The 15,824-nt window shown below is 38.5% G+C and overlaps 1 protein-coding gene across 3 annotated transcripts in view; it reads right to left on the bottom strand.

Moving 5' to 3' along the window:
• NCAM2 (neural cell adhesion molecule 2) overlaps positions 1-15,824 on the bottom strand; it is a 197,262-nt gene that overhangs the window by 25,863 nt on the left and 155,575 nt on the right. For all 3 annotated transcript variants that reach the window (XM_053386518.1, XM_053386519.1, XM_053386517.1), the window contains exons 14-15: positions 15,178-15,299; positions 11,331-11,511 (exon numbers count right to left, since the gene is read on the bottom strand). In XM_053386518.1, the coding sequence (XP_053242493.1) occupies positions 11,331-11,511; positions 15,178-15,299 (303 nt within the window). The remainder of the gene's footprint in view (positions 1-11,330; positions 11,512-15,177; positions 15,300-15,824) is intronic.

The raw sequence follows: 15,824 nt of genomic DNA, 5'->3' as shown, positions 1-15,824 counted from the left end.
CAAATTAATTCATTTTCCTTCTCACACAAAAAGTTTAACAATGGTTCTCTAATTCTTGATATTAATAAAAGTCTGAAATGGTTCTTATCCAATCAAATGTATCAACTTCTTCTCCAATAACTTCAACTACCATTCCTCCACATTAAACAATAATAACTCTTTCCATATTTGTTCACATAAGACTCTTTCTGCTGTGATCATATATTAAAATAATATTTCATAGTTCTTTACTTATGATGTATTCATCAATTCACACCTAGTTCAGTTTCTTCCATTTCCTGTTGAATTTGCCATGGTTCTGCATCTTGATTTTTCAAAAATTATCCTTCTGTTTACACTTCATTCTACTCCATCAGGACTCCAGCATTTGGCTGTTTCATTTCTCTAAACTCCTGTGTGAAGGGTTTCTTCTATTTCACCAACCACTGCCTCCAACTCTACAATTTCATCCTCCTTTTCTGGCAATCTTTTATCCATATTGTTCTCTGAAGTCTCTGTGTCATATTCAATTCTGCTTTCCATTTCATCCTTCTCTGGTCTGCTTTCATTCACCATTTCATCAATCTTAGCTCTAATCATTTTTATTTGCTCATCAAACATTTCCTGAAGGATGCCAACAGTCAATGGAATGTCCAACAATGTATTTGCAAAACTGAATGTTCTTGATCTTATTAACAACTCAGTCTCATTACATCTGCCATTTTCACCTTAAGTTCTTAACGGCACTATCTCTTATCAAAACACATTCCTTTCCCATGGTGGAGGTATGAAGTGGCAAAATTACTATCGATTTCAAGGCAACACTTTCATCAATAAAACAGAGAATTAAAAATAATAAAATAAGAATTATCAGAGCTCCCTTGACCTTTTAAAATTTTATTGGTTCAAACAATTAGAGCATGTGGTTTTTTTTCCCCTGCCTTCAGTGAACAACTCTTCTTAAGGCCAGAAAGTAGATCACACGCCAGATTAAATTTCCACTGGCAAACAGAAATCTTTCTCAGTCATAAAATATGACTGCCTCAGAGATTGTTAGAAAAATGGATGCTTTTCAGGCTCATACCCATCAGGGCTCTTACATGGCTTTTGGGCAAAATGTTGATTCCTCTACTCATAAGTTGCTCATCCTTGTTCAGGTTCCCAGGAGCTGACAGCTTCTCAGTCGCCCAGTGTAGAAAATGGCCTTTTCAGAGTATCAGACGTTAATCCCCTGTTCACTCTTATCTCTAGGTTACTTCTGGATCCACAGCTGTCTCTTGAGGCTCAGGTGGCCTTGCTAGCATGGTTTAGCTTCTGTTAGGTTTAGCCAGTAACCCAGCTGCACCCTTACCTGGACAAGGATAGCCTAGCTTCTGTTGGCCAAAAAACAAAACAAAACCTCAAAAAAGCTCAAAAACGTTTCTGTTTTTGAAACATGGCAACCCTGGGATGGGACTTTTCTGTGGTAGCTCCCCATTTGTAGAATGTTCTCCCAGGGAGGCTCAACTGGCACCTTCATAATATATCCTTTGGTGCCAGGCAAAAACTTTTCTCTTCAAACAGGCTTTTGGCTGATTAATACTCTATGACCTTTTAAATGTGTTTGTGCAAGAGCCATTATTGGTTTGTTTTTATTGTCAGTTTTGTTTTATTATGTATTCGTCTGTTCTCATTTCATATGTTTGTGTTGTGGACCACCTTGTAATCTTCAGGTGAAGGGCAGTATACAAATTTAATTATTATTAATAATATTTTTACTGAATCTATATTGAATCCTCATTGTATCACAAACATTCTGCCCCATGATGTAGAGAACATATCTGTGTCCTTGGGTACACTCTTTGGATCTTAGACTATGTACTTAAAACTAGGGGAATATCAATCTTAGAAATTTCTACATGATCAATGCTGAATTCCAGCCAAAAGAGTCTATACTGACAATATGATAGCCAACTTCAAATATCTAAAGGGCAATCACATCAATGACGGAGGAAGCTTGTTTTCTGTTTCTCCAGAGGTAGGATCTGGACCCATAGATTCAAATTACAGTGGTACCTTGGGTTAACTACTTAATTTGTTCTGGAGGTCCGTTCTTAACCTGAAACTGTTCTTAACCTGAAGCACCACTTTAGCTAATGAGGCCTCTTGCTACCGCCGCGCCGCCGGAGCACGATTTCTGTTCTTATCCTGAAGCAAAGTTCTTAACCTGAAGCACTATTTCTGGGTTAGTAACCTGAGTTCTGAGTCTGTAACCTGAAGTGTATGTAACCCAAGGTACCACTGTATATGAGATGAGTTTCTGCCTGAACATTAGGAAGAACTTTCTGGTAGTAAAAGCTGTTCAACAGTGCAATGGACTCTATTGGGAAGTTGTGTACTCTCCTTCACTGGAGGTTTTTTAAATAAAGGTTAGATGACCAGCTGTCAGGGATTTTTAAATCTATGATTCCTGTATTGCAGGGGATTGGAAAAGATGACTCTGTGTCACTACCAACTATAATTCTTTGATTCTATGCCAGGCAGAGCTGCCAAGAGGTAGATACAGAAGGTACTGATTTACAAGACCTGCAGTCAGCAGGGGTCCTGGACTCTGAGATTTAAAAAGGAGGTGCTAGACCTCCCAGAAGGGAAGATATGAAGCAAACATGGAGGCAAATCTCTAAGTGATTTCTGTGAGATGACATGTCAGTCTGGCTGCTCACATCTTTCAGTGATTACAGTCAACGAGTGAAGTCAGAGCTGAGACTGATTAGTAAGTTCTTTGGACACCAAGCAAAAGGAACACCTGTGTTGCTAAAGAACTGTTGTTTTCACTCTGCCTCCTTCTGTCTAATTTTATAGTCCCTGAAGACTCACTCCACAGTTCTAAAGACCTCATTTCCCCATGTGTTCTGGCATCCTTCCTTTCTTCTCAAGCAACTTTTCTGTGGTTATTCATCTGAAAATAGGCACTGCCTTGAAGTTATTTTCTGCAAGTTATTTAAACAAATTTTCTTTTTTAAAAAATGAAAGACATTAGAAGGAAAAGCAAAACAGGAGAGGAGAAATCACAGAGTCTAGGGGAAAGTTACTGTGTAAGCACACTAGAAATATATTGATATATAGGGTTTAATGCAAAATACAGAAGAACAGTCTTATCATAATTTTACCATAACTTACGATAAATGGAATAGAACCAAGTATATAATATATGCATAATTTGTTTACAAACTAAAATTACACAAAATATTTGGGAAGATCATATTTACAAGCATTTTATGTTGGTTCTAGATTGCAGAAAAGAAGTGCATAAAATGCAGGTCCACTTGTTGTTGGGCAAATTCATTCTTCAGTCGTATAGCTACTTCAGCCCACATTTGAGAACAATGCCATAATAGCTTTAATTATGTAAAGGTAAATTACTTAGGGCAGTAATACAAAGTGATGTGTTCTCTTACTTTTTTTTCCTGAAGAGCTAATTAATGTTCAAAAAGTGCTGAAGTTGCAAAAATATCATAATTTAATTGTAATTTGGGTAACGTAGCTGACATTGATGTTGATGATGATGGTGGTGGTGATGGTGACGAAACAGATTTACATTTTGCTTGGTGTAGAAAACTATCTGCCCCTGGGTATAACATTCCCAGCAGCTATTTTTACAAGTGTGGGAAATGCAAAAAAATGGTTGCACTTACCCCAAATTGTTGTTCATTATTCAGGTCCTCTATGCAGTCACACACATAGAACCACACATATACAAGTCACAGATTTTAGAGCTCTAAGGAGGCCCAAAGGTGTTTGGGTCCCTTTTTGACTGATGGGTTTTGACCTAGTGGACATGTGCTGACAGGCAGGCTGAGCACCTCTCTCCTCACTACTCAGTTCCTTCCTGACAACCAAGACCCTTTACAGGGACAAAGGCAGAAATCACGTGTTCCATTTGATATTACCACCCCCCAAAAATAAAAGTTACAGATAATGTGCATTCTTCTTTTCTACTTTTTATCCATGTTCATTCCCACATAGTGACAACTGATGACCTAGGCAAGGTCGTAAGTGTTTTCAGGAGTAAAAAGCCTGAAAGGCTGCTTTTCACAAAACTGCAGTCAATCTTTGCTCAAACATCCTGGGACTAATGTTTGAGATATAGTTCACACAGTAGCTTTGCACAGATCTGGAATATGGTCTACTGGAATGTGCCAATATGAGTATAATCCCATATCTTGATCATATCATCATGCTCCATTACACTTTGGAATTATGACTGTTATATTTATTGGAATTTCTCTTCATGAAAGTATCCACTTTAAATTGCCCTTCGGTTTATTTTTATACATCAGCTGTTCCACTAAAACATGGCAAATAGCACACAAAGGACCAACATAATTTGGTCCAGAATCTCCAGAATGGGCTCCATCTTTGATATCTTGCGCTTTGCTAGAGCAAGGAGAAACACTTCCTTACCTTGCCAAGATAAATCTAAAACAGAAAGGAGCATAGAACCCATTGTCATTTGTTCTAAAAGTTTAGAGCTAAAATGCCCAGCAGAGTTTGATTCCTCCTTTATTCCATCATAATCTGGCTTTCTTTCCTTTGGACATGAATCTGCTGGGCAATTAACTGTTTTGTTCTGGAAGACAGTCAACTGGGTCATTTTGAGAGCATCTCTAAATCCTGAAGTCATTTCTGGGGTGATCACACAAGACGTTGTGTGATTTTAACTGCCTCAGCTACTTTCAGTTTCCAATGAAGATTCATTTTGTAATTCCTATTTACCTGGCACAAGGCTGTGTAAACTTGAGAAATAATATAACTCTTTTAAGAAAGAATTCCTGTAACTACAGAGGACATGTCAGTAGTACATCGCTATAGAGTGAGTCTTTACTACTCACTTCCCTAATTCCCATTTACTCTTGATGGCCTAGAGATCACAGCTACATTTATTTTCTAGCTTTCTCATATGACTGCTTCCTCTAGAATTCTCAATGAACAAACCTCTTTTCCATTTCCACTTTGATTTCCTGTTTATTGTTTTGTATGCTAGAGGGAGTGATTTGACAAGTAATCCTGCATGGGCCTGCAGCTCAGGTTCAGAGATCTTACCAGCTTTCAATATAGAGTTTAAATTTCCAGAAATAACATCTAAAATATGCATTTACCTGTCATGCAGGTGCAACATTCAGCTCTACTTTTGCATTTTTATCATTTGTTGAATCCTAAAATGTAGTATAAGGAGTTTGTGGTCTGCTTAATTCTGGGCAGTTTGCACAGATATAGTAATAAAATAAGATTCCCAGCAACTATTTGTTGATTTCTGTGTATCTTGTTTGTGCCGCAGTCAGATTTATTTAGAAGATTTGCACACCATCTCTTAATCAGGTTTCAAAAAGTGGCTTATAAGACCTCATAAATTAAAACAAAAACCCAGGAACCCTTGTTCCTTAGGCTAACACAGAGGCCAGTACTCTTTTGATAGCTAGACACAAGATGATCTTTCACTTCCTGTGATGTTCTTCCTAGGAGAGTGAAGGAGCAGCATCTCATTGGTCTTTGTTTCTTTGGTTGATGGGAGGACATTCCCTTTGCTTCTGCATTCCCAGTTTCATATTCGTATGTCAGCCATTGTCAAAATAAATTTATGTATCTGCAGACTGTGCTCCTTGCTCAGATGATAATACATCCAAGTGATATTTTGACACACATCCCGGAATCATAGTGCTGCTTTTGTGGTAAATTATATGTGTATTTCACCCAATAACTTTCCCAGAAAATGCTGTACTTCTTTGTTTCCTCTTGTTCATTTCAATCCCTTTGGTGGAGAGGAAATCTTCTACAAAGGTCAACTCAGTAATGACAAGCACACTTTTTATCAATTCAGTTATATATTTTCAGTTCAGGTAATTAGTAATTGAATTAATAGGGGGTCTCATTGGCTCTTTCATCCTGAATAGAGAATTAATTACACTTTCAGGTGAATTTAGCATTTTGGCGTGTGCTTTTACTGCTTTGTGTTATCCTGCAGATCTTGAGAGTCTTTTACAGAATCAAGACTTGCTCATGAGAAACCTTCTCTTGTGACACATTGGCTGCATTTACACATTAATGTTAAACAGTGGTTTAGCATTATGAGGATGAGATACAGTAAGCAATGAACTCATGTACACACAGGTCCAGCAGTACATCCCCAGGAAATTGTTTGTTAGGTGAATGTTTGCATAACAAGCTGATGATTTCCATTATTTCTTATGGGAAGATTAGTAAATCATGACTTGTCCGATCTCCCTCGTACCCTCCCTCCTTCCCTCCCTCTCTCCCTGGCAAAAGACAAAAAAAGTACGGAAGTGGGCAAACTTTGACTGTTCAGATATCTGAATCAGCTGCTGGCATAATGAGGTTTGGGTATCATTCTTTGTGTTCAGATAACTGAGATTTCAGATAATGAGCATTCTGATTTATTCCCTTCCCCTGGTGGGGTCTTGAGGAGTTTGGAAGCTTTTGCTTCTGTTTTACATTATCTTAGTGTCGCATCCCAAACCTAAAATGTGCTAAACTAAATATGGTTTATTGAAACAAGCCTGCTCCATAACAAATAATTTGAAGTCGGTTTGTTTCTATGATAGTTTGTTTTTAAAAAGGTGCATTTATTTATTTATTAAATTTGTACACTGCCTTTCATCCATAGATCTTAGGGTGGTTCATAGCATAAAAATACAAGATAAAAACACAAAGTACATAATAAAAACAAGAACGAAATAATAACCTCGCTCTCCCCAACCCCTCCCACAAACACATTTAAAAAGATATAGGGTGGTTGAAGAAATGTTTTTGCCTGGCTCCTAAAGGTGTGTGGGTGGGTGGGTGTGGTGTTTTTATTAAAGGTTTCTTGGTTTACAAAAGTATGTGCAATGTCTCTTTTTTCAACTTACATTTTCTACATATCAGTTTCATTTGTTGAGATATTAGTGTTACATTTAAAGGTGTATAATTAAGGAGCCCGATTATAGAGAACAGAGTCAAAAATTAAGCCACCTCTTAATACAGTTGTCATGTATTGGATTATAATAAATAATTGATATTTAAATGGGTCTTTTCTTCAGCTTAAATTCTTCAAACTACTGTAAGCATTGAATGTTGATATCATTCATGGCACCGTGCAGGAATTTGAACTTTTCCTCTACCAGTTACTGTTGTACAAGTTTCTTCCAGCCTTAATTATATCCTTGATAAGGCACTATGTTCATGTGTGGCCTTAGGACAATCACCCTCTCATTCTAATATATCTCAAAGGTGTGTTTTGAGGATAAAATGGGGAGGGCGTCATAGGAGCCAACTCCTAGGGGCTGCGGTCCCTTCAGCCCCCCCCTAAAGTATTTGAGGGGGCCATCCCCCTCCCCCAAGCGAATGGGCACTACCATTGAAATGGTGTGTGTGTGCTGTGTATTTTGATCAATTATGTGGGGTGGGGCTTACCTTCCCCCCCCATATTTTATTCACACCGGCCCCCTTGCAGGGCATGTACACCACCCTGCACTTGTTGGGTGAAAGGAGGGGTGAACATGTAATAATTAAAAAATACCATACATATTATCTGTTTCCTCTCTTTCTGTGCCAACAAAGATAGATTTTATTCATCTTATTTCCTACACAGTTTTCACTGATGCTATAGAGATTTCTATACAGCAATCTCTCCCCTACCCATACCCGCAGTGTTGCAAAACACTTCAGGCCTTAAATTCTGCTAGGGGCCACCAGAGTGATATTTCAAACCTGTTTTTACTTTCATATTTTAGCCTTGGGAGAAGTGCATAATAGTTGAGTGTCCTTCTTAGCATATGCCAAGTGAATTTCCTGTTGCAGTGAGAATAATCAGACTACGCACATCAAGTCTCAGGGTGCACTTTCGGGAGTACTTCAGATCTAACATGTTTCTTTCTATTATAAATTTAATTTTATTATGTAACTAAATCTATATGAGTGAACTGAAAGCTCTTTTCTATAGTGATGAGATTTGGAAGCAGGTAGCAGTATTGGAACAGGCTTGTACCCTAGAATATCTTGAAATTAGGTACTGAATCCACCTTACCATTACAGAAAACTATGAAGCAAGAAAGAAACTCTAGTTGCAAAAGTAAACAGAAGTGTTTCACGCATTTCCTATGGGGGGTTGCAGAAAAGAATATAACAGTGTTGTGTTTATTCAAGCTTCAAAATATGAACATATTGTTATACTTAAAATAAAAGTAAATGTTTTTAACCTCCAGGTGAACCTTTAAAGTTCATAAGGCTGTGGCTGCGAGTAATTAATGAAAATATAAAGGAATGGTTTAACTTGATGAACACTGACATTTTTTGCAAGTATATAGCACAACATGGTCACATTAAATAGATTATCCATCATCTGTGCCTATGAAAAAATGGGTTTGGTCAGGAAGAGTGAAGATGCTTTAGCACACATGATGGCACTTTGTTTGAAAGGGTATGGAAGACATGCTAGTCAGGGACATAAAAGGTCATAATATTTGTGGAATCTGAAAACAGTCCTAAATGCAATGACTGATGGGTGCGCTTCCATGAAATAATTGGCTTAAGTCCATAGTCAAGAAAATATTGCTATGTACGCTGAAGGGTTGTGACGGGAAACAACAGCTATTCATCCCAAACATCAACAAATAAATTCTGCCTTGCTGATAAACACAACCACTTAAAACATTTTAAAGAAATTGATTCACTGATAAAGTATTAATATGTTGAGAATTATTGTACATAAGTTAAACTCTAGGGAGAACTGAGATATGTCTAGAAGCTTTCAATTTTATCTAAAAATAATCAATGTGGATTCCTAAGATAGCAATTGTCTTGATGATGATGGTTGAATCTTGTGATCTACCTTCAAATCACCCGATAATATTAGTTTTAGTTTCCTACCAATTTGCTCTGGATACCAAACTGATATTGATATAATTGTGAGACCTAGAAAGTAATTGAGGATGGCAGAAATCCTTCTCAATGGAGTTATATTTGATACCAAATGTGTCATAATGGCCACGTTTGGATGCTTGATCAAGGCTTCATAAGCAATAATGATACCCAGCATTATTTTCCTGGTTTGTTAGCTCAGGCATAGTTCCTTAGTTCAGGTGTAAAATGGAATGCTGGATTAACGCAAGCCAAAAAGTTCACACTGCTGGATAATGGGAACAGTGTAGGGATGAGAGTGTAGCCAGATCATTCATGCATGGCTTTATTAAAACGTTGTTTACAAAGTCCTGGATGATTATCCAAACATGGCAAATGTCCATCTTCCCACCCATTGTCTTGCCCTTTCCCTTTCAACTTTTATTTTAATGATTTTTTTAAAAAACGATTCTGTAGAAATAATCCATTAATCACAGACACCTATCTCACTTAGGCTTGTAATTTATTTTCTGCAAGGTTTCAGATCTTGCACAATTTCTTTTGTGATTCTGAATAAAATTTATCTGCTTTTTATTATGCTCTAGGCACAAGGGAGCAGGTGCACATGAAGAAATAACCAGACTGAAACCGTGTATGGGGTAAACAAATCCACAACAAGGCTACAGGAACATTGGGGTTTGGCAAGGCATTATCAGTGGTGGGAGACAACAGAGGTCACCACCACCCTTTTAAGGTTCAAATGCAGATCAGGAAAGACACAATCTTCCATCAGGTCTGTTTCCAGGCCCTACCCAGCAAGATTTTGAAATCTGATTTTCACATCATTACTAGAATTCAATTTTTATAATTCCTTCCAAGTTTGAAAATTCATTTGAGTAGTTCGTTAAAAAGTTGATTGCCTTCTAACTAATAGCCACACAGGAATTACCTAGTGGCCTATAGCTAAAAGAAACTTTTGACAAAATTTCACAGGGAACCGAACACTCAAGTCAGAAGTCAGGCAAACAAGGCACCATTAGTATTCTTCATATTTCTAATTAAAATACCTATTGGTAACTTTTGGACAACCTGATCCTAAACAGTCATGGAAAAGAACAGGGATAGGGAAGCTGTGGCTTCTTGGATTTTGTCAGACATCAAACTCTCATCAGCCCTGTGTTTAGACATGAAGTCCAACAACATCTGGATGGCCACAAGTCCACCTCTTCTGGTATGGAAACTTGTGCCATGGCAGCTGCAGAATGACCAGCATCATATGCTATACAAGTGGGGCAGATGTCACCTGACAACGTGCTTTCAAAAATGCCTAGCATGCTCTTTTCTACACTATGATCCCAGGGAGGCATTGCCACTCCACCAGACTTTAATATTCCAGGCAACAATCTGCTAGCAACTGCACCATCATCTCCTTTAATGTTACCCTCTAGGAGCCTGTTGTTTGATGCATGCAGTACCATGCAGAGACTTCTTCTAAGTGCTACTGCAACAAAACCAATTACTGCTAGGTGGCTGTAACTACCAAACTGTAGACCGTAAAATTGCAGAGATATGGTAAGTGATTTCTTTTGAAATAGCGACCTGTTAGCATATGTTAGTGCATAAAATCAACAGAATATTGTAAACCTTGTAGCTGGTGATTTTGCTAGTAATACGGAAATAGTCATACCAGTAATAAGCAACTGTGTGCCATTTGAGATATACCATTTGTAGTGCTATAACTGTTCTTTGTTCTGATGATTTTGGCAGCAAAATTGTAGCGGACCGCCCACACTAGCTGTCACATGTTGCTGCTTTTTTGGAGGCTGATTGCTTCTTTCCCCACTGCCCATACCAATGGTGGGATGGGTTCAGACTGAGAAAAAATCTGTGCCTGTAATCAGACCCCTTCCTTTACCTTGTGCCTGAAACCAGTGTAAGAGTTATGAGACAGGGTACTGACAGACCTCTTGCATCCACACCTGATGTTCTGGAATTCTGTTTGTGAGGGAGATTAGGCAGTAGGAACTCTCTGAGTTTTTGGTCTTGGCTATGGACAACCCCCCCTGTCAAAAAAGGCCAAGGAGGTTAAAGAAGTGCAAAGCTAAAGTGGCTTAAATCCCACACCATGAACAGCACCTAGAATGCATGGAACTGCACAAAACACCACACAATGATGTTCCACACAATGAAAAGATTGCAGAAGAATTCCAGATCTTTCACAAATGTCAGAAATTTTGCTGCAGAAGAAAAAGTGGTTTGATGACTGCAGTGCTTTGGAATAGTGATGAAATAACGCTGCCATGTGGAAGCATGTAGAAAAAGAAAGATAAAAGCCCCACCAGTTATAACGCTACAAACGGTATATCTGGCAGGGCCAGAAATGTTGAAGATGTTTAGAAAATATAGAAAACCAATTCTCCACTAATGTTAAAATAAGAGCAGAAGTAACTGTTAGTAGTATGTTAGAATTAACTTACCTGTAATTATATTGGGCTTTGGTGGCATGATGAATTCATACACAGCTGGTTCTGAATATCCCAGTCTGTTGGTGGCAGTAATTTGCACTTCATAGACCATTGTCCACTGCAACGGTTCTAGAATAATTTGGTCTTTATTACCTTGAAACTTTTTCACTTCCCATTGGTCTTCCTTATCTTTCTGTAAAAATGCAAAGAACAGTCTAAATTGTGATGAATTTAGTCCTTAAACTGAGTACAGTTGAAAGCAAGTCCCAAACTACAACATCAGTCATCTAATATATGACTGTACTTTCCTATTAAGCATATAAAAAGCAACTGACCAGGAGCTGCTGGTATGGAGAAGTGGTGTTGTGCTGTCCCCTTTCAGACACTAGAGTTACTGCTACTTGCTGAGACAGTGTAGGAGTTACGTAGGGTTTGGCTAGGCTCTGTGGATGTACTTGTAGGAGTTTTGGATTGGCTGCACTGATGTACCCACACAGTGCTACCCTGCACCTTCTATAAGTGGTAGCAACTCTGCAATGACTTTGCTGTTGGGAGGGCTCAGACTGCCCCTCCATACTGCATGTTCCTGGTATAGCCCTGGAAAGCCTCCTTTTCTGGAAGCTACCTTACTTGGAATTGAGGGTTGGAGGGAGAAGCAGCTGTCCTAGCTGGAGAAGGGATGGGGGGAGGATTTCACACTATATTGGGCAACCTTTTGTTCTGCATCTCCAAGCCTTTCAACCCATGTGCAGAGGTTCATCTTTCTCCTTGTGCAAAACCAGTTCTCCTTCCCATTTTTAGGCTGTGTGTGGGTGGCTTTTGAGGTTGCCTACAAAAGAGGAACCCTTTCTCATATCTGTCTGAAATTTGGCAAGTCTAATTTCTTGTTTCATTCCAAATAGATGGAAAAAGCAGAAGATACAGATAGCATAATACCAGCTGGTCTTCCAATGAAAACAGTTGGAAACAAATGAAATAATAATGAGAAGAACTAATGAATAACAAAACATATGAGGTTTTAGTAACAAAAATGAATGTAATAATTAAACAAACAAATTCTTGCCCATCGCTATAATCTAGAGTTCACTGGTACAACACTCTGAGGAAATATAAAGTACAGAAAGGCTTGGGGAAAGTAGTAACAGTTATTTCCTCTGTAGTAAACCACCACTATGGCATAGCATTACTCTCAACAAAACATTCAAAGCAATAGCTTCTTTCTAAAGTAGCGTTATATTGGATGAAAGAATATTATTTGCTACTTCTGTTATATAGCTGTTAGATCTTTAGGAGCATAAAGCAAAACAATTCTGCACTCCATTCATTTAAACAGCTGTACTGGGTGAGAGAGAGAGAGAGAGAGAGAGAGAGAGAGAGAGAGAGAGAGAGACCTGGGAAACAGTTATAACTGTCAGAAAAGTCAGAAAACAGAAGCAGACTGGAGCTCCTCAGGGCCTCTGCTTCATAAAAGGCAGTTAAGCCTTTTCTTGATCTAGTTGCCTATAGGTAGCAGCAGGTAGCAGTGAGAAGGAAAGTCTTATACTTCCCCCACTTACTTATATCTATTAGGGATGGGAAAGAAATTTGATTTTGCACCCGTATTAATGAGAAATTACCTTAATCACACTTCACAAACAAGTATGTGAACTGAAACACAGCTATCCGTCAAAACCAGGACTTCCCTAAATTTTGTGGTGTTCTCCAGCCAAATAAGTAAAGGTAAAGGACCCCTGGACAGTTAAGTCCAGTCAAAGGCAACTATGGGGCGAAGTGCTCATCTCACTTCAGGCCAAGGGAGCCTGCATTTGTCCTAGGACAGGCATGCCCAAACTTGGCCCTCCAGCTGTTTGGGACTACAACTCCCATCATCCCTAGCCAACAAGACCAGTGGTCAGGGATGAAGGGAACTGTAGTCCCAAAACAGCTGGAGGGCCAAGTTTGGCCATGCCTGTCTTAGGAAGTGGGTGGCACTGTGGTCTAAACCACTGAGCCTCTTGGGCTTGCTGATTGGAAGGTCGGCAGTTTGAATCCGTGCAATGGGGTGAGCTCCTGTTGCTCTGTCCCAGCTTCTGTCAACCTAGCAGTTTTAAAGCAAATCAATGCAAGTAGATAAATAGGTACTGCTGTGGCAGAAAGATGAATGGTGTTTCTGTGTGCTCTGGCTTCCATCACGGTGTTCCATTGCACCAGAAGCGGTTTAGTCATGCTAGGCGCATGACCTGGAAAGCTAACTGTGGACCAACGCTGGCACTCTTGGCCTGAAGCGAGATAAGTGCTGAACCCCACAGTCACCTTTGAGTGGGGTCCTTTATCTTTACCTCCAACCAAATAATGTATACAAAGCACATGTATTGGATAAAGTGTGCATGAAGTGCATATATTAGAAAATGTAAGATACAAAAATGCATCATAATAGGGAAAGCTGCACAAAAATGTGCATATCCATTGAAACTGCATACAAAAATGTGTATATTAAGAGAAATTCACAACTTTTCCTAAAGGTTTTTAAATACATGAATAAACCACAACTTCCTGCAGAAATGTGGAACACTGAATTTAAGATTGGAAACTGAGATAAACTGAAAATTACAGATTAATCCACCCTTATATAACATATGTATCTGTAAGAAATAAATTCAAATGAATTTATTAGAACGGAAAGAATGTCAATCAAGGTCAACCACAATTAAAACATACTTTTCACTGTAAAAAAAGCCCATTTTTAATGAGAAACTAGCGTCACAATTTTCTTCCAAGAGCAATTAATGTAAGCTGGAAAATACATTATCAAATAAAATCATTTGAATACCACAGGAAAACACCATCAAGCAAGGGTTGGACTACATGGCCTACAAGATATCCTCCATCTCAGTTCATTTATTCATGTTTTATGGAAATGCTCCCATGTTTAAAACTTTTGGAATTGAGCATTTTCCATTATAGCTGCAATTACAAGCCAACCCATTTCTCCAAATCCTGCCTTAACTTTATTATCTTTGGACATAGAGTTAGACTCCACCCTGCACCATAGAGAACTAGTAGGCTTCTTACTGCCTGCAGCACACTTACTGATAGCTCAACAATGGAAGAACCAGAAATACCCCTGAACATATGGGGAAATAATGTATTGCATATAGCAATGTGGGAGTGTCTCACTAGACCAGGCATAGGCAAACTCGGCCCTCCAGATGTTTTGGGACTACAACTCCCATCATCCCTGACCACTGGTCCTGTTAGCTAGGGATGATGAGAGTTGTAGTCCCAAAACATCTGGAGTGCCGAGTTTGCCTATGCCTGCACTAGACACAGGACGGCAATTAAAGACATCAAGAAAAGAGACACCTTCCAAGAAACGTGGACCCATTACTTTAACTTTTTTAATCACCAAAATCAAGACCTTGCTAGACCAACAACTCAATATTCTCAGTGGAGAGAGTATGCTAAGTGATATGTTTAAATGTTATATTTGTAAGTTTATGTCTAGAGTCAATGGATAAAACAAACACCATTAGATGTACTGCTGGATAAATGTTTAATGGTTGTTGTATTTGTATTTGTTTAACAACCAATAAAAAGTGTGTGTGTGTTTTAAAGTGTGCATAGGATTGCAGCATACACATCCTTTCAACACACTAATAACTGCCCCAATGTGAAATCTGCAATGGAAGTCTGAGGTTCTTGCTTGTAGATAACTGTCAAAACATATTCTAGGGGGGAAGTTTTATAAATTTGCTGCAACAAGAATAAAAAACAGCAAAAACAGTCTGGGGAAAGATTTTGTGTGCTTGTAGCTTTATTTTAAAAGTTCAAAAGAAAAATCCTAACATAAGCATATTCTTGAGATTAATAAAATACTTACACTTCTGTATTTTACAATATATTCCAAAATAGGTGCTCCTCCATCATCTTGCTTTGTTATGCTAAGTTTAAAGCTTTTCCCACTGCCTGGTTGTCCATGAATAGCTGGAGGGCTTGGCTCACCTAAAATACAAGACGAAAAGAGATATGCAATAATTCTATGATGTAATTGTTGTCTTTTATTTATATATGTATTTTTAGGTTGCTCTCATGTTATTTTACAGATGTGAGTTGATCTCAATCAAATGAAGAAAATGCACAATTTTATTGGGGAGCTGGTCTTAAGCACCACTTACAGATAACAGTGAAACAGTAATTTCACATAAGGGAGTATTTACAATTAATGCAAACATTGTGTTATATTTCTATTGAAAAATATAACTTTAACAACATATCTTTCCAAAGATTGACTGGGTTACAAAAAGACCACCCAGGGTACAATCCATTCCTGAATCTTACATGGGTAAAATTCCATGTGTAGGGAGGTAAACCAGTGCAGGATCTGTCTCCCCACTCCTGGCTGACTCATGGCTATGGCTGCAGTAGTATTATCTATGCACCATACAGCAAATCACACGATGCTCTCCTAAAATCTCTGGCCTGTGAGTTACCAAACTCTGTTTATGCAATTTATTACACAGACTAGAA

The sequence above is a fragment of the Podarcis raffonei genome, chromosome 4 (assembly GCF_027172205.1).
Source record: "Podarcis raffonei isolate rPodRaf1 chromosome 4, rPodRaf1.pri, whole genome shotgun sequence".
Taxonomy (NCBI): domain Eukaryota; kingdom Metazoa; phylum Chordata; class Lepidosauria; order Squamata; family Lacertidae; genus Podarcis; species Podarcis raffonei.
The sequence above is the reverse complement of the archived record's forward strand: the minus strand, read 5'-3'. Positions and strand labels throughout refer to the sequence as shown.